Genomic DNA, 18153 nt, shown 5'->3' with positions numbered 1-18153 from the left:
CCTCAGGCAGCTAAATAAAAATACAGTGATTTATACTGTATTTTCAGTTAAATGTGTAAATTCTGTGGTGGACATTTTGACCATAATTATAGGGTTTATTATCCCTGATGTCACAAAAATTGTTCCCACCCTAAACCAAGACATGTATCTTTCAATGGTGAAAAGCAAAAGAACACAACAATAGTCATAAGAGAATGTCAGAATGCCGTACGTTGCCTCTTATCTCGCATTTTAAAAACATGGGGACAAGAATGACAATGGCCACTTAAGCGTGACCTTATCCTCCTGTAGAAAGGCCGGCCCTGATGAGAGTTTGGAAACCTCAAACCTGGGGTCAACATTTTAAAGCCCTTACCCTTGTCATTAGTGAAATAATGCATGCAGGCCTCCAAAGTGGTCCAAGTCACGTGGAGCCGGTTTCCTTGTGATGTTAACTTCTCCGGAAATTTCTTTAACTGTCAGAGTTTTGTAACTTCCAGCTTGCCCCGTTGGGTTATGTCCAGAGACTAGAATGGACAGCGCATCATTTTGCAGGTTATTCAACATGATTTCTGTTGTTTTGGACAGCTGAACAACGGGAAACAGCTCTGGCCAAACGACCCAGTCACGCGACCCCGGGACAGTCCTCGTGGCTGTCACTAGGTCATGTTTACATTTGACGTCATAACGCAGTGCATTGTGGGATAAATATAGTAGAGAAAGATGGTGACTGGACACCACCGACGTCTAGTGGGCTCAGATAGCACGTATTAGTGCCACTGGCACAAAATACGATTGATCTGGAAATACTAATGATGGAATGAAGTAGATAATAGCCCCTTGTAGGGAACCAAGTGGAAATATTGGAGCTTGAAGGCTTATTTCTTGAATTACCTCCAGTTTAGGAGGCTGGTATATGGCATGTATAAGGTTTACGGACTGGAATCGAGCAGCTGTGGACGGAACACAGCTTTAGTTGATGAAAGGGTTTCAGTAAACTACCGATATTCTCATATTGAAGTAAATTTAAACAAAACCAACGTGATGTCTGGAGAAGACATCAAGCAGCCAACGTGACAAACCCGATACTCCATTTTATATATCGCCACCCATCGTCTTGAATACAATAACTATCCACAAAGTATAGTACTGAAGTGTGACGGAAATGCTTTTACTAATCGACGTATGAGTCAAATAAACATGCAGTTATCTGCAACCTGCGTATCCAATGCAATTAATGAACATGAAAGCAGAAAATCCAGTCCTAACAGACCATGGTGTCCTAAAACACATAACCTTAGCAAAAAACGCTTTGATTTTGTGATCAGATGAAGAATTATACTCAATTCTAGACACAAAATGGTAAAAAGGATTGGGTGTGTATATGAACTCTGACCTCTAGTCATCTTCACAAACTTGAATACGTTTAGCGCAACATTGATTCAATCATGAAAACAGTCAGTGGCATAACTCCCTTATAAGCAACAACTGGCACATTTCAACGATTGCGGGGCAGTCAAATTAATAACAGTTTGTTGTGCATTAAGGTGAATGGAAACAAATTATAATTGTGTAGAAGATCGGTACACGAAACACTGAATGTCGAACCTTGACTCCGTTTGTGTATACGCCATATACATGCCAGAAAGGGATACATGTACACTATCCGATATAACATAGTAAATTAAGGGCACGATAACAAGTAGTGATAAGTACTGTAATATGACATGAGTAGTTTACATATTTACAAAGATAAGATGGTATCCAGCTGTGAAGGTAACAGATTCTGTAAATACCACAACAATTTAGAGTTAATCATCAAGTGTCACAGAAATGGAATTGACATTGTGCTTCACAAATGCTCATCCTCTGGTAAGGTGTTGTACTTTGGAAACTTCTCGCTGTCTACGTCCTTCGTCTCTGTGGAATGCGCACTCTGATCAAGTGGTTCCTCCGCTGATAGCAACATGATATCTGAGTTTGGCTTTTGTTTAGATCTTTTCCTGGAAAATACAATTGAAAAATCAAAAAATCTAGAGTTTAGATTTGGAAGAAAACCAAAAATGTTGTGTTAATTTGTCCCAGGTGTCATTTGGTAAGTATCGATCAAAAACTGTTGATCGAGTGAAAGAAAACAAGATTACTCCGAGCGGAAATTATTATAAGGTGTCATCCAGGTTTGACCTGGTTCATTTATCAGTCGAAACACTGACTACACTTCGAAAAGGCATCTTGGTAAAACAGCATATGGTTTAGTTGCACCTTTAGGTGCAGTGAAGATTGTCAAGCACTTGCTAAGGTGAGGTGCAGATTGCTACATGTAATAACTTGCTAAGGTGAGGTGCAGATTGTCCAGTACTATCAGGTGAGGTGAAGATCGTCGAGTTCTTGATAGGGTGAGTTCAGATCGTGAATCGTGAGGTACACATGGCTTTTGGGGTCACCTTCCGGAAAATGTTACGAGATAAGCGATAAAAACGCAAGTGTTTGATATCGCTAGACAATTAGACTGTTAGATAACGATCTATAGCCGTAGAAGTTGTTGTGTTTTCACTACCTGAGTGCAAAATCGGAATCAAATGAACATTATTAACTTACATTAGGTATACGATGGTAATTATAATCACTATGGCGGTTGCAGCAATTGCCAAGCTGCTTCCCAGGACGACGCCTATGCAGGGGACTTCCGGCTGTACCTCGGCAAGCCTAGCTAATGCCTCTGTGTCATTCAGTAATGCTGGAAAGAATGAGAGAACACGATGATACGCATATAATCTTTCATGTATACATCAATGACTCCAAATTATTAATATCTCCTCTGTGTGTGTTTGTCTAACACTTATTGGAGATCAATTGAATTCCACCATATGGTGTACGTGACATGTAGAAAAGTTAGTCAGAAACTTGACAAAGGCCGATGGTTTACTCACTGGGTTTCTCCAACCATACAAGCTGGCATCCAGCTTACAAGTGAAAAATTCTTGAATATGGCATTAAACAACAATAAAACAAACCCCAAAAATGTTCCTTTAGTGCAGATGTAAACAATCGTACGCTGAAAAAATTACCGCGGCCAATGAAATTCCACTGAGGTCATGTGTAGGTTGATGTACATGAAACTGTTGACAGTTTCGGACAAATCTATCCGTTAGATCTGATTCAGCTAACGCGAGACAGACTAGATTCGACGAGACTACACTGACCCTTGAGGTCAGACACACTGAGACTATCTCCAGTCAGTTACGTGCACATGTTCTAGTCACAACAGATTTCAATATGTACCCTTCCACAGCCACCTGAACGGTTAACCCTCAGAATAGATCTCGTTCAGCCTACCCCGCAGTGACAAAACCACACAACTCCTTTCGTCTCACTACAGCTGCTGCTAGACGGAGGCAGCACAGTAATTCTCTGATCTTACCTGTCTTACACCTGTCCCCTCCCCAGCCAGGTGCACACCTGAGCGGTTGATGGTCCGGACAGGTCCCTGTTCCCCTATCACACTGATCCTGACCCTCAGCACACTGGCCACATGTCTCTGTGCAGTCTGCTCCAAATTCACCTAAGGAACACTCTACGACCAAAGAAGAAAGTATAAATAGTGGATTATATTTGCTGAGTGTAATTTTGTCGTCTGTCAAGTAACAATGCCCGGCCTCCGTGACTGAGTGGTTACCGTGCTAGAGCAGCATATCCACTCAGGAGTCTTTCGCTGTGAGTTCAGTTCGTGCTTGTCTCCTCACCGGTCATACGTGGGAAGGTCTGCCAACAACCTATGGATGGACATTGGTCTTGACCGGGTTTCCTCCGACCATAATGCTGGCCGCCGTTGTATACACTGAAATATTCTCCAAAATGGCCGTAAAACACCAGTCAAATACAGAAATAAATTAAGTGACAGTGCCGTTGATATTGCCAATTGTGTATTATATGACCAGGCCTAGGTTAATCTCCTGGCACCCCGGGAGCGAGATCTGGTCACGTGTCTTACCTGTATTACACCTTATTCCCTTCCTGCCAGGGCCACATCTTGGTGTCTGACTCCCCGGGCATATCCCCGTTATTCTGTCGCACTCGTGTCTACATCCCGCACACAGTCCGCAGGTCTCCCTGCAGTCTATTCCATACTGACCTAAGGGACACTCTGTCAAGACAAATAAGAATCATTACCGTTTACACTGAAGGCTTGTCCATACTAAGTTAATAATACATCCTAATATTATTATTATAAAACAACAAAAACATCCTCATGTAACCTATTCAAAATAAGTTGGAAGAAAGCTATGCGAATTAACAATTAACATGATTTGTAAGTCCCCCCTACTACTTATGTTCATCGGATATAAAACATACCTGTTTTACACAATTCCCCTGTGAACCCTTCGGCACACCTGCCGGTTGAAGCACTGGGGCATTCGCCAGTGACTGCGTTACACTGATCCACTCCCCTGCGGCAACTGCCACAGACCTCACCACAGTTATCACCATAGTAACCAGCAAGACACGCTGTAGGATAGAAATACCATTTTCATTTAACTGAAGTCAACACGTTTTTGTTAACACCTCTTCCTAAGGAATTCAACGAGTGCATTTATATTAGTTTTAGGGAACAGCTCGAGGGTTGGGTTTTCGTTATATTAGTGGTTACACAGCCGGTCTTGCAGCAGACGACAGGTCCATGACCAATCGGGTCTTGTGTTCCAGCCTAGTTTCCAACGCACGTCACTGGTTTCCTCCACTAATATACGTCATTGACATATTGTGATGTCTATCTAAGTACGTCATAAAGCAACAGGACAGGGCAAAAACAGCATTTATTTTTTTTATTAGATTTGGATGGCGATGTTAGATTTAGTGGTCTTACGCTCTTTACAGAAGGTTCCGTTCCAACCAGGCTCACAGCTAATACAAGTCCCGTGAACATGATGACAGGATCCCGAAGTACTGGAGCAATTCCCACACAGATCCAGGCAGTCGACGCCGTAAAATCCGTGGGAACATTCTGTAAATAAAAGTCTTTTTGTTCATCGTACGGAGGAGGGTAGTCCCCTCTTCAGTTAGATGTTAAGCCTTTTCTGTACTACATGTACATGTAGTTTTTAGATTCCTCTTGTCAAAATAACGAGTCACGTAGCTTACAGTGAGGAGCACTGTGAGGAATCTGTGAGATAACTCTATCTTGGTTTAGCGGTTGCACTGTTGAACATATCCACGAGTCTCAACTCAGTCGACCTTCGCCATGGAAATGCAATCGACATAGGATTTGATAGGCATTTTAAGAATTGCTGAACTGACTGAAAACATTTAAATGAATACAGAAGGAATATCGTTTAATTAATAAGTGAAATTTTTCTGGGGAAGCCATAAAACATCAATGATATAAACAAAGAAGTAAAGCTGTAAGAAGCAGAGGGGTCCTACAGAATGAATCCATTAATGCGACGGTGGGCAGCGACCATCACGCCCTTGATCAGTGAAATGGCATCACGCCCTTGATCAGTGAAATGGCATCACGCCCTTCATCAGTGAACTGGTGAGTGTGAATTCAGTTCTCTGTGCTTCGGCTACCATTTTAACTCAAGACGATTGTTAGGTGCCATGTCAACCTCCAGGAATCAACCATGAAACCATTTCTTGTGCTTTGATAGGAGTCGATATTATTTCCAGACAGCAGACTCTAGCATATATACCTTGATTACATTTTATTCCCTGGTATCCGGCCTGACATCTAGGATCCGGTGACCTATCTGGACATTCTCCTGTTGTTCTGTTACAGACTGTTCTTCCCTCAGCACAGTATCCACATGTCTCTCGACAGTCAGGGCCATACTCTTCTGCAGTGCAGCCTGTAGGAAGAAATTTATTTGTCACAAACCAAATTTGCAATGATCGTGATTTATGGCCGAGAAAATAATTCATACCGACATTGACCGATGGACAAATATTTCGGTTTACCTGCGTCTTTTCGGTTGCTGGATAGCCGGAACTCCTACAGTTCACAATTAATGCTTCCGGATAGGAAGTGAAAGCTAATGTAATCTCTGTTATTTCTTTTTTCCTGTTTGTTGGGTTTTGTAAGTTAAGCTTCAAAGTTGTACCGTAGGTATAAATTGTGTGTTTTTCAGGAAATAGTGACCGATGCGCGACCGGCAAATGTAGTGGTAAGTTAGGGGTTACTGGCAACTGACTGAGTGGCTTTGACCTCAATTAACAGTTTCTCAGTTTTCCGAAAACTTTCATCGGTCAACGCAGGAATTACGGAACAGGTTTGAATACAGCGCTTTGATAAAAAAGGTTAAGATGTAGGAAAATGGAAATTAAATTGTGAACTGTGTCCAAACCACGCAGATCCCGGGGGAGACAACCGCTATTTCCCAGACGATAAACTTCCCGACACTGACACAAAGCTAAAGTTGAAATGTTTAACAGACAACCAAAATACAAGGAAGATTAATCGATCTGGTTGCTGTTATGTTCTCGCTTCATTCACTGTTTTTTCACGAGTGCAGACTAGAGAACCTCACAGCACATCTTTTGTCGTATATAAATCATTACCTTCTGCCCGAACAAAATCGATCGTCATTTATTTCAAAATATTACCTTGATGACATTTTGTTCCCTTGTATCCGGCCTGACATCTAGGAAGCGGTGACTGGTCTGGACATTCTCCTGATGTGATGCTACAGAGAGTAGTTCCCTCAGCGCAATAACCACATGTACTCGTACATTCATGACCATACTCTCCCGGCATGCAGGCTGTAATACAGGAAATGGTAAATTTTATTACCGTACTAAAGTTCACGACACCATTTCTCCCAGCATACACTCTCTTTCCAAAATAAAGACCTTTTTTACTTGATTTTCCTCCATATCAAGCAAAACATAATATATATATTCTTTCGGTTAGTCCTCTGGGCATTTATTGACCACTGACCACCAATTTATAGTTCATTTAGTCGGACGGCTTACGTGTATCACAGTGATCTCCCTTGTATCCTGCAGGACAAAAACATTTGCCGGTGTTCTTCTTACATTTCTCATGTGGGCAACAGCACGTCTGCTGGCAGTCTTCACCCCACCTACCATCTACACACTCTGGAAAGGCAAACAGATTCACAATGCTTTGTTGTTTGATTTTTAAATTTTTTTTTCTTAATTTTTAACCTCACCTTTACTGTACAACATCTAAGAGGCTAGGGGGCCCTCCGTGGCCGAGGCGGTTAGCATGGCTGCGCGACGCAAATGACCCAGGAGTCTCTCACCAATGCGGTCACCGTGAGTTCAAATCAAGATAATGGTGGCTTCTTCTCGGAAGGTCTGTCAGGAACACGCGGATGGTTGGGGGTTTCCCCCGGGCTCTGCCCTGTTTCCTTCCACCATAATGCTTGCTGCCGTCATATAAGTGAAATATTCTTGAGTACGCCGTAAAACACCAATCAAATAAATAAATAAATACACCACGTAGCCTAGGAGCTTGTTAGCGCTTTCTGTATCGTTTATAGTTGTTTTTTTAATACGCAGTTTAATTACAATACGCTTTGAAGAAGACATATTTAAAAAAAATCTAACCTAAAAAGGCAATTGACTGGATGTAAAGCCCTGATTCGGGCACATTTTTTTTACGACGAAAAGATTTATTGATTTTTTACAGAATTTTTATTGAAAATTTACCTACCAATGCATCTCCTCTGACGGTCATCACAGCGGAGACATGCCGACGCACTTGTGCACTGATTGTTGCATTCTTGTCCATACCAGCCTGGGCTGCATACTGTCATTTAGAAATGCACCGTAAACGAATTGCAGATCATGCCAAATACTACTTCAATTCACTGGACACTGACATGCTGACATCTGGACGTAATATACTGGGTTTGGCAAGGACACGAAAAGCCAGTCCTATTCGGGGTTGGTCAGATGAGATTTGAAGTCGGAAGCTTTGTCATGTTTAGCTAGCTGTATACCTACAGAGTTGCGATGTTGTCCCTCGGGATCTGCATGTCTTAAGGTTGTATCAGAGTCAGCCCTCCGAGCCTCTTGTGGTCGAAATTTAGACTGACAGGACTAAATGCTCAACGGCAACCCAGTGACAACGCATGCATAGTGAACATCTGGATTTGCTATGATGCCTTTAATATCTTTTGTAAGAAATAATTTAACCATTGACTAAGTATAGGTCACTTGTTCGGTTTTATGAAGGCAGGTAGGGGCCTCCGTGGCTCAGTCGGTTAGCGCGCTAGCGCAGCGTAATGACCCAGGAGCCTCTCACCAATGCGGTCGCTGTGAGTTCAAGTCCAGTTCATGCTGGCTTCCTCTCCGGCCGTAAGTGGGAAGGTCTGCCAGCAACCCCGGGCTGTGCCCGGTTTCCACCCACCATAATGCTGGCCGCCGTCGTATAAGTGAAATATTCTTGAGTACGGCGTAAAACACCAATCAAATAAATAAATAAATTATGAAGGCAGGTTTATCCAAAATAGAAGGAAGGCAAAGAATAAAAATAAAGTAAGACTCAATAGAAAAACTATTAAAATCTGAAATTACATTCATTAACCTTCTTAGACTTTTCACTGATTTAAATGCAATCAGATGTTTAGATTGTATGGTTGCTTTATCGACCACACTAAAAATGAATGTCACAAATGACGTCTTATCTGGTTTTGAAAGAGGCACATGTACATAGATTTAATATTCGTGTTTGCGCGCAAAGGCACACGTTACACCAGTAATATTCTAAAGAATTTTGATCGGACGTATATATCAGTGTACAAAAGATTATTTTTTTATCTTATTTCTGCGTAGGTTTGGATCAAATATAGAATTCTGTTGCAAACTAAAAATTAAGATTAATTTTTTTATCTCATGTTTAGCACACTTCCATATTATAAACTGTCGTGGAAAATCAAAACCATTTTTGTACTACCTTGTCATATACATGCAACATTCTAAACAAACGCTCCGCCAAAATCATCTGTAAGTCTAAATTAGGAATTTCTAAAATTCTGAGTAATTAAACATTTTAAGGAATTAGAGCCTGCTAAGAGTGCTACTTACTGTATATAATAACTTCGCATAGGGAAAGCGGGTAGATGTTGGTCTGTCTAATTTGGACAACATCTCCCTTCAGTGGAGCGTCGGTGCAGTGTTCATGGATCGTGTCACCTGGCCCCTTTGTATAGGGACCGCCTTTTGTCAAGTCATGGTAACAAACCTGGTAGTCATAGCCCTCTTTTGACGTTTGTCCAACCGATAAAACGAAACCGTTTAAGCGCCAGCCACCTGTAGGGTACAAATGGGAGAACTAATGCTCGTCAGGGACTGCTGTTCAACAAAAATCTATCGAAATTTCCTTAGTGAGTTTTGTTTGCTTCTAAGTAAATCTACACGTACGTCTGGCTCAAACATGCTGCAATGAGAACTGAGGCCCTCCCGGGCATAATAATATGGCAGTCTGTTGCGAACACTTATGCTATTTAGCGTATGTTCAAAACTAATAAAAATCTGGCACATGCAGTCCTCCTCTCTCGTCGTACGTGGGAAGGTCTGCCTGCAACCTGCGAATGGAGATGGGTTTTCCTCGGTGGGTTTCTTGAGCACGGCGTAAAACGCCAATCAAATAAATAAATCAAAACTGATATTAATGGCGTAAGGCTACATGGCAGCCATTTTAACAGCACTATATCAGGGTGATGTGGGGGTTATATGACCATTAAGCATTCGGTGGTAGAACTCAACAACAATTCCACCTACGGACGCCTGATCAACCATGCAGCGTCTATATACATTTTCTCAGCAGTACACACCAACATCTGTACTGTATTCAAAATATAAGCATCACTCCCATGCAGTCAGGGGATCCAATGCCAGACAAGAAACACTGTCTTGTAAACAGTAGCTCTGTTAAATTCTCAAAATAAAAAAAAAAACACTTAACTAGAACCCATGGGTATTGCTTGTTCCTGTTCCAATAATTTGAGAATTCCGTTTTACACAAAACAAAATGTTGCTGTTAACTGTTGAAGCGAGTGGCGCCATCTAACGCCATTAGGAGGGAACCAGCCAGCTGAATCATTATGATGGAGAACTCTTTTAAAAATAGTAGTCCAGACGCTTTACCCGATTGACATGTAAGGCCAAGCACAGGTCACCGCCATTGCTCCGGAGGTAACTTTCTTATTGGCTGTTGGCAAACCTCGACTGTATCTGCTATCTCTTAGCACAAAGGGGGCCCAGATCCATAACCAACGAAAAAGATGTGCACTAAATTTCACCCAGAGCTTTTTCCATAAAAAGCTGCTGACGACTTGACAGACGGACAAACAAACAAACAAACAGACAGATTGATAAATAAACACCACAACAAACATAACCACCTGATCGCGTGGCAGCCCGAGATTAACTCACCAACCACAAAACATCGCTTAATCTTTGCCGTAGAAGGCCTAAAGTCAACAACCAGATTCCGGAAAAGGTTACTGAGGTCAGTGTATTATATGTTTGCTTACATATTAATTCAGCTATCATTAATTTAAAGGGTATTTACCGTCCAAGTTAATTCATCATTGCGGTCGCTGTGAGTTCAAGTCCAGCTCCTGCTGGCTTCCTCTCCGGCCGTAAGTGGGAAGGTCTGCCAGCAACCTGCGGATGGTCGTGGGTTTCCCCCGGGCTGTGCCCGGTTTCCACCCACCATAATGCTGGACGCCGTCGTATAAGTGAAATATTCTTGAGTACGGCGTAAAACACCAATCAAATAAATAAATAAATAAATAATTCATCATTTTATGCGGTATGATCGAGAGTGTCGTCGAAATGGCGTCTTCTCGAATGTAGAGATCTGACCGAGGGGTCATTTTCAGTTTTATTCAAAGAAACATCAGTCCACTCCAAGTCTGAACAATGCTGACTTTTAGTCAACGGGATTTCGGACAATGTACCTATAGTAAATATATGTTTGTATTAGGCAATTTGCTGCATTTTTATGTTGTTAAAAACATCTAAAAAAATAGAATTTTCAAATTTTTCCTCGTGTTTTTAGTTTTCACCCAAGGCTTTTAAGGTTTAAAGGAGACTCAGAATTTGTTTTTTTAGGCATTGAACTCTTATAGCACTTTCATTACACTGTTGTGCGTGTACCGTTAAAGTTTGGTAATGCCATCTTCCTCACACCATCGAAAAAACTCGCTATGAAAATCACACTTAAAAGTGCAATGCTGTCGGGCCTATTCGTCCGACCAAGTAATCAAGACGACTCGTCCAAAATTCCGTCACCATGCCCAGTGATTAAAATCTGGTAGATTACGGACTGTAATTGCAATGTAAACAAGGTTACGTCTATGAGACGTGTTCTTTATCCTCAGTGGCATAAAAACAACTTACAAAGCACGTTTTATGTACGTTGAATAGTCATTTTTGGAAGTGTTTTTAAAATAATTTCTTTGTTATAATTTTTTTCTGTTTAAATGTGAACAACTGCTAGAAGTTGGCTGTTTTGTTGTAATTTCTAATTCCAGAGTGCAATCCTGCACAAGCAGATGTTCACTAACAGAACTGTTTAAATTCAAGAAATCTATTTCAGCAACAAAACGCATTAAATATTGCTGAAAACCGGGCGGTAAGGTTAAATTAAATTGCGTAATATTATGGAGTTTATAGCAGAGAAGAATAATTACCTATCAGCAGGTGGAGGTTGGTTCCATTTGATGTTGATATAGCATGTGAATTTGGCAGGCCACTTAAGGGTCACACAAAGAAGGACTTTTACACCTGTTACTATTTATTTATTTGATTGGTGTTTTACGCAGTACCCAAGAATATTTCACTTATAAGATTAACATTATGATGTGAGGAAACCGGGCACAGCCCTGGGGATAGATATGCTTGAAAGTGACAACGGGGGTGGCAAGTGGTGGGGTTTTTGAACTGGGGGAGATGGATAAATAAAACATGAAAAATCGTGGAGAAATGGTCCCAGATACCTTCAGAATGTCCTCCTTAGGTCTGGCTTTTATGAACAAAAGCGCCAGGGTAAAGATCAAAAGAAGAATAGAAAACATGAAAGCCATATATAAAGTTTCGTGAGTGCATTTGCTTGACCTTTTTAATCATGCACAAGAAAATTACGTTTTCCGTCATTACACTCCAGACGTACACACAACTCGTTTATGACGGGACATAAGACCCATTTCTAAATCATGCAAAAGAAAATTACGTTTTCCGTTATTACACTCCAGACGTACACACAACCAGTTTATGACAGGACATAAGACCCATTTTTTCTACTCCGTCAGTGAGTAGTAAGCCATAGGTTGTACAAAAACATCACACCAGTTTTACAAAAACATCTAGACCATCTGGAAAGCTGAAAATTACACAAATCCAGCGTATACTCTATCGCCGACATCGATTTAAATATAGGCATGTTCCTATATAACATTTGCGGGGAGAATTTCTTCAGCCATCCCGTTTGTAACTAGGGAAATCACGTGGTCTCTATCTTCCAGGCTGTCTTACAGAATAGCGTATAATTTCGCACAATTGGTATCGAGAGTCATACTTTTCCATGTATGTGAAGATAAAAACGGTGGCGGGCGTTTTGATTATAACTTAGAGGGCATAATGGCAACAGGCATGTGGACTATATTCATCAGGTCTGTCGGATATGACATCGGTCCCGTCCGCGCAGAAGACGTCGGCTCAATCCGGCAGCCGAAGATAGTTCCTGAAGAAGTCTGGACATGTCTGAGTTTGCGTGCACTACCCAGACTTTGTGGTTCCATTGCATGGGCTTAAAGCGAGAATCTAACAGGGGAATTTCATATCCCTCCGTCTCTTAATCCCAGATTGGATTAATATGGGGAGCGGGACCTCTGTGACTGAAGTTTTTAGCGTACAAGTGCAGCGCAATATCCCAGGAGCCTCGCATCAATGACGTAGCTAGGCTCGTTTTTCTCTGACCATAATGCTGATCGCCGTCATTTAAGTGAAATATTTTTGAGTACTGCGTAAAAATGAAATAAATAAATAAATATGCGAACGACGGCTCGTTAATCTATCAGAGGTGAGCTTTGGCTCAAAGAAATCAGTACATAATTTTTCTTATCATGTGTGAAATGACTATATGCCGCTATAACTCCAATCATTTCTAACAAAAAAGAACCCGAAGAAGCCTTTCTCCAAAATATTCACATAATCCTCTTTACACATGATACTTAGTGTCTAAAACATACACACTTTGAAATTAACACCTGTTAATATACGATGAAAACTCTAGTCACTTACAGCAATCATTTCTGTTATCGATGATAAACCAATAGACATCGTACTCTTGGTCGAGAGTGACGTTCCACTGCGCATGTTGCGGGAGATCGTCGTTGCCCGTATGGGAACAACCACCAATTTCATGAAACTTATGTCCCCTCCTGCCGTCCACCGCCAGAACGGAGTGGTCACAAACTCTTCTACCTAATAGTGTCCTGCATACTGATTTAGGACTCTCGGCTGTTGGTCTCCGTAGAGCCACGTTCCCTGTAAGGACAAGACATCACTGCACGGCAGTTTAAATAAAGGTGAAACCTAGTTAGTGTGCATTTGAAATTAAAGATCAGCACAAATTACATATTCATAAATCCGATTAGCTTTATAATTTGTTTTATTTTCATTCAAAAAAACGGAACATAATTTCATACAGTCACTTTAATACATTCACAATTTAATTTTTTTTTCATTTCTTTTAAAATGTTACTGTCTGCTGAATACTTTTGTGACGTCACATCATCTGGCCTCACGATGTTCGTCGCCCAAAGAATATGTTAGAAAATATTTTGAATACAGCTTAGCGTCTTTCCCACGTGTATGTTTACTTCAGATGTATGAATATGCTTTCTTAGCTGTTCACATATTAATTCTGTTTATGTTTTTTTCAGATGTACCAAAATGGAGCTTGGTCCACAATTGTTTCAGCCTAAAAATATCGGAAAGGGTCTTGATTTATTGCTGTTGGTCTTGTTGTTGTTGTTGCTTTTTGTTTGTGGCACTTGAATCAAATTTCTGAAGACAAAATGTAGTTCTAGAATACTCACTCGCTTGGCAATGATTACCAAGCCAGTCTTCTGCACAGTTTCCACCACATCCTGTCTGAGGATCACAGCTCACACCCGGACCACAGTGACAGTCATACGTACAGTCTGGTCCATACTTGTTCTGAGGGCACTGACCTGAAACTAAAACACAGACGGTAATTACTAAACCAGTCTGACCTTGAGTCACGTTGTCTAAGGACATCTTGTCTGAATCTCTCATCTCAAATTCCGCGCACAGTGACAGTCATACCTACAGCCTGGTCCACATTTACTCTAAGGACAATGACCAGAAACAATAACACAGACGGAAATTACTAAACCAGCTTTAAACCCTGAGATTAGTGTCCATGCTCACTGTATGCCCACCATGCTACTTTTGATTAAATATGACGTCACTCAAGGAATAAAATATGTTTTTGAATTTTCTCATGACAGTGATTTACATGATTCAACTTAAACTATTTTTTTAGCCAAACCGCTTTCACGATGTTTTGGATTCTTCTTCGCTTTGCCAGAGATCCCTTGCCAGCGTCCAAGGCGATAACAGATTATGCCGTTGTACTGGTTAGTGTTCACTAGTTAATCTAGTGAAATCTCCCAACACTTATCTTCGTAACATTTGTTGTTTTTTAAATCGATGTTGCGTGATCACGTGGTCTCAAGTCTGCCCTGTGTTCTGAAGACGGACACTTTATGATTGGTAACAACAGCTGGTTCAGGCTCTCGCTTCATTGGTGAAAATCTATGACATGTATTTAAAATAACCTCAAAACGCAAAGGCGCTAGCGTGAATCCTGTTGTGCTAAACTATGTTTTAGCGAGATTGCACCAAACGTGAGGACGATTAACACATATCGGTTACTAGGCCAATGTTTTATGTAAATTCATGTCAAAAGCAATTTTTCCACAGACAAACGGGATTCTCGCCATGAGTTTGCGGGTCGAAGTGCACTCAGTATATCCTAGCTGTATGATATGGCACATATCCGGCAGATGTATAATTTATTGTAGCTCTCTGACTCACAGCACACCCGGCAGATGTAGAATCTATTGTAAGTGTGTGACACACAACACACCCGGCACAGGTGAATCTGTTGTAACTGAGTGACTCAAAGCACATCCGACAGATGGGGAATCTATAATGAGATGTATAATCTTTTCTAACTGGGTGACACGTAGTACGCCCAGTAGATGTAGAACCTATTCTAACTGTGTGTCACAAAACACTCGTGGCATGTGTGGAATCTATTCTATGTCACATATCACACAGCTGGCACGTGTAGAAACTTTATGAATTTATATAAACGTTATGTACCATATTAACGCATTGTGTATTCCGTTAAAAATTTAGAGCAAACATGTTAAACGGACTATATTTTCATTTTCCATCTGGCCTTGGTTCTTTACTTCTGGTCCAAAAAGCAGGACAGACACATTCCCATTTCCAGCCTTGTCCAGTCAGTGCATATCTTTAGCTTTCTTAGCTTTACGGGACTTTTCTAAACACACTCAAGATTGAGATGGGATAGGTAGAATGTATGCAATGGTAACTGGAACAACGCGTGTCTTATAAACTAGGCTTTTAGTAGCCATTTTGATACCATACCGGAGAGCGTGACATCGCAGACACACCGCCCAAACCATCTGTAAACCAGCGTTTCGAATTATTGCTCAGTTATTGACGTTTTTATGTATATGACTAGAATTCAACATCATGTTTATATAAATACATACACATGTTGTACACCAGTAGCACTTCCTCACAGCCTGTAAAACCAGCTGGTTTTCTCGAGCCGACAGCTTCTGATTCTGTTTCACGCGTTAAACTGAGACGCTGACCTACGTGACTGCTGAGAGCAATGGGAATATTATACAGGCATCAGTTCCATGTTCATGTATGTACGTATGCTTGGGGTTTAACATCGTACTTAATAATTTTTCAGTCATATGTCGACGAGGAGTCGTTAGGTATGTGTTATACTGTGTCGTCTTGTGGCAGGGTGAGTCAATGCCGCCAAAGTGCTGCCGCCATGGAAGTGACACACCACCCAGTCACTTTATACTGACACCGGGCCAACCAGTCACGTTTCCTTGCCCTAACCTCTGAGTGCTGAACGCCAAGCGAAGCAGCAGCAAGTGCCATTTTAAAAGTCTTTGGTATGACCCGACCCGGGTTTGATCTCCCGACTTCGGCAGACCCTGCTACCATTAGGCCACCAAAGCGGCCTCCATGTTTATACACATAAGTATAATACCACCGGATATGGGTAAATCTAATCTTCTGCTAGCCACCTTCTTTCTTTTTATTTTTTTCGTGCAGCAACAACTACTTACTTACTTCTCACAATCTTTTAAATTTCACGACCAGCTTTCAACATCTGCAACTGTCGAAGACACTTCCATACTCCTCATGTTCGCTTTTCATCACTGGCTCCACAAGTAAAATTTGTACAGAAATCTTGAACAACACCGAGGTCACTGGGGTCACGGTGATGATAAAGTGTGCAGGACATGCTTCTAACCAATATCTGAAACAATTTTATTGCTGAATGCTTGTAAAATTGTTCCGAGCTAGGACATTAGGGGTCAGGCTAAGCCTAAATAAGTTTACCTGTGCGTTTAGACTCCAAAGGTCAAGACTGCCTAGTGGTGGCAGTGATGTAAAACGAGCACAGAGAGCGGCTCATGCGCTGTAAGGAGTCAGAGACGCTGTTACTGGAGAATGCCACTCGCCACAGGGTTCAGTTTCACTAAGATGTCGTACATGTACGATAATCGTACATATAGGACAATGGTACGGTAGTAATGACGTACAAAAGCAGTGATGTACGATAAAAAAATGTCGTACGCCGCTTTGTGAAACTGTACCCTGATGTGCATATCTCTCTCCTTAATACTCTGTAGTAAACGGCATGATGTGTATCACTGTAGGCCCCCTATGTGTATCACTGTATCACCGTATGTCCTTTTATTATGAAACCATTTGACCAATTGTTACATTTCATAGCCAGGCACTTTTAAGGCCACATTCGCGGAGAGTACGAAACTCAAATACTTTGAAAAGTGAAATAACTTATCTGGTATTTCTTAGAGATTTCTTCTTCAAGCAGAAACGTAACAGACTCATACGTCACTTCACGTTAATGGAAAACCACGTGTAATTTAAACATGTTTAGCATTGCTTCGGATGAAGACTTGTACATATATATGTCTATGTAAATCATTTGCTGCAAGAAATTCTGAACTGAAACCAGACGACATTGCGTTTGTTTGAAAAGGCATAACAACATATACCGAGACAATAGTGGGGTGTGAATTATTACCACAGATGCTATAGCTCAGCTACTCTGGCTGTCCCAGCTAACTGCTGACGGCTGTAAGCCGTGTACGTCGAGGATCGTCTTCTGCTGGAAATAAATAGACCAAACCAAGTTATGGCACTTTCTATTAGGCCAAGAATGTGTTGACCCGGTATGTAAGCTTTGGCGGGCGACATAGCCTGTTTTTTTCGACAAGGCGTCTCCGTGGGGTAGCGATATAAACAAGACGGCATTGAGACCAACCTGTTACCCTGAAGGAGGCATAATGTTGACAACCGAAGTGACAGTAAGCTTTAATCCACCTTGTCGAATCTGCAACAATTTGAAGGTACTTACCTAGAGAAGACCATCGTATGCCTAGTGCAAAAAGACAATAATGTAAATACGAAGTCTTCATAACTGTGCAACTGTTGGCTTCTGCTGTTAAACGCTGCTATATAGTGAGTGACCACATTGGAAGGACTGAGGCTTGTGAACACTGTGTCACGATGCTTCGAGATCAGGCGGAAGTACTAAGAGTATAGAAGTACTTACAGTTTCCAACATAGTACTAAATTCCGGATATAATTTTGACGAAAGGGCATCCTGACTTTGTTTAGAGATATATGAGAAATATGTGTTTCCCAGCGATGCTCCGCATTAAACATATTGTGAAATAATAGTAATTATATGATTGCCTTTGTCAACCAGTGGGTGGTATTAGACAGCATGAAGCCTCCGAGGGGTGTTGATCGTTTTATACGCGCATCGTCACATCTCTTATTCCGCCGTGTCTGAAC

The 18153-nt window shown here is 41.3% G+C and overlaps 1 protein-coding gene across 2 annotated transcripts; it reads right to left on the bottom strand.

Annotated features, from left to right (window-relative positions):
* Nucleotides 1-1126: 1126 nt before the first annotated feature.
* LOC135471318 (multiple epidermal growth factor-like domains protein 10) lies at nt 1127-17834 on the bottom strand. Of its 2 annotated transcripts, XM_064750498.1 has the most exons (14): nt 17711-17834; nt 14055-14195; nt 13255-13500; nt 9031-9255; nt 7655-7750; nt 6949-7074; nt 6580-6735; nt 5670-5825; nt 4844-4981; nt 4333-4485; nt 3971-4123; nt 3401-3553; nt 2578-2716; nt 1127-1982 (listed from the first exon to the last, which is right to left on the bottom strand). In XM_064750498.1, exons 1-14 carry the CDS (start codon nt 17769-17771, stop codon nt 1832-1834), a joined length of 2094 nt encoding a protein of 697 aa, XP_064606568.1. In that variant the 5' UTR covers nt 17772-17834; the 3' UTR covers nt 1127-1831. The 2 variants fall into 2 exon arrangements, with proteins under 2 accessions (XP_064606568.1, XP_064606569.1); XM_064750499.1 differs by lacking the exon at nt 9031-9255.
* Between the last annotated feature and the right edge of the window lie 319 nt (nt 17835-18153).

Source organism: Liolophura sinensis, chromosome 7, assembly GCF_032854445.1.
Source record: "Liolophura sinensis isolate JHLJ2023 chromosome 7, CUHK_Ljap_v2, whole genome shotgun sequence".
NCBI classification, from domain to species: domain Eukaryota; kingdom Metazoa; phylum Mollusca; class Polyplacophora; order Chitonida; family Chitonidae; genus Liolophura; species Liolophura sinensis.
This window is presented reverse-complemented; position numbering and strand designations above follow the sequence as displayed.

Coding starts and splice junctions, on each gene's coding strand:
- LOC135471318 (XM_064750498.1), bottom strand. CDS start 17,771: ATGAAGACTTCGTATTTACATTATTGTCTTTTTGCACTAGGCATACGA. Junction 7,075..7,654: donor CCGTCAGAGGAGATGCATTG/GTAGGTAAATTT, acceptor TTGCCTTTCCAG/AGTGTGTAGATGGTAGGTGG. Junction 4,486..4,843: donor CGGAACCTTCTGTAAAGAGC/GTAAGACCACTA, acceptor TCTATCCTACAG/CGTGTCTTGCTGGTTACTAT.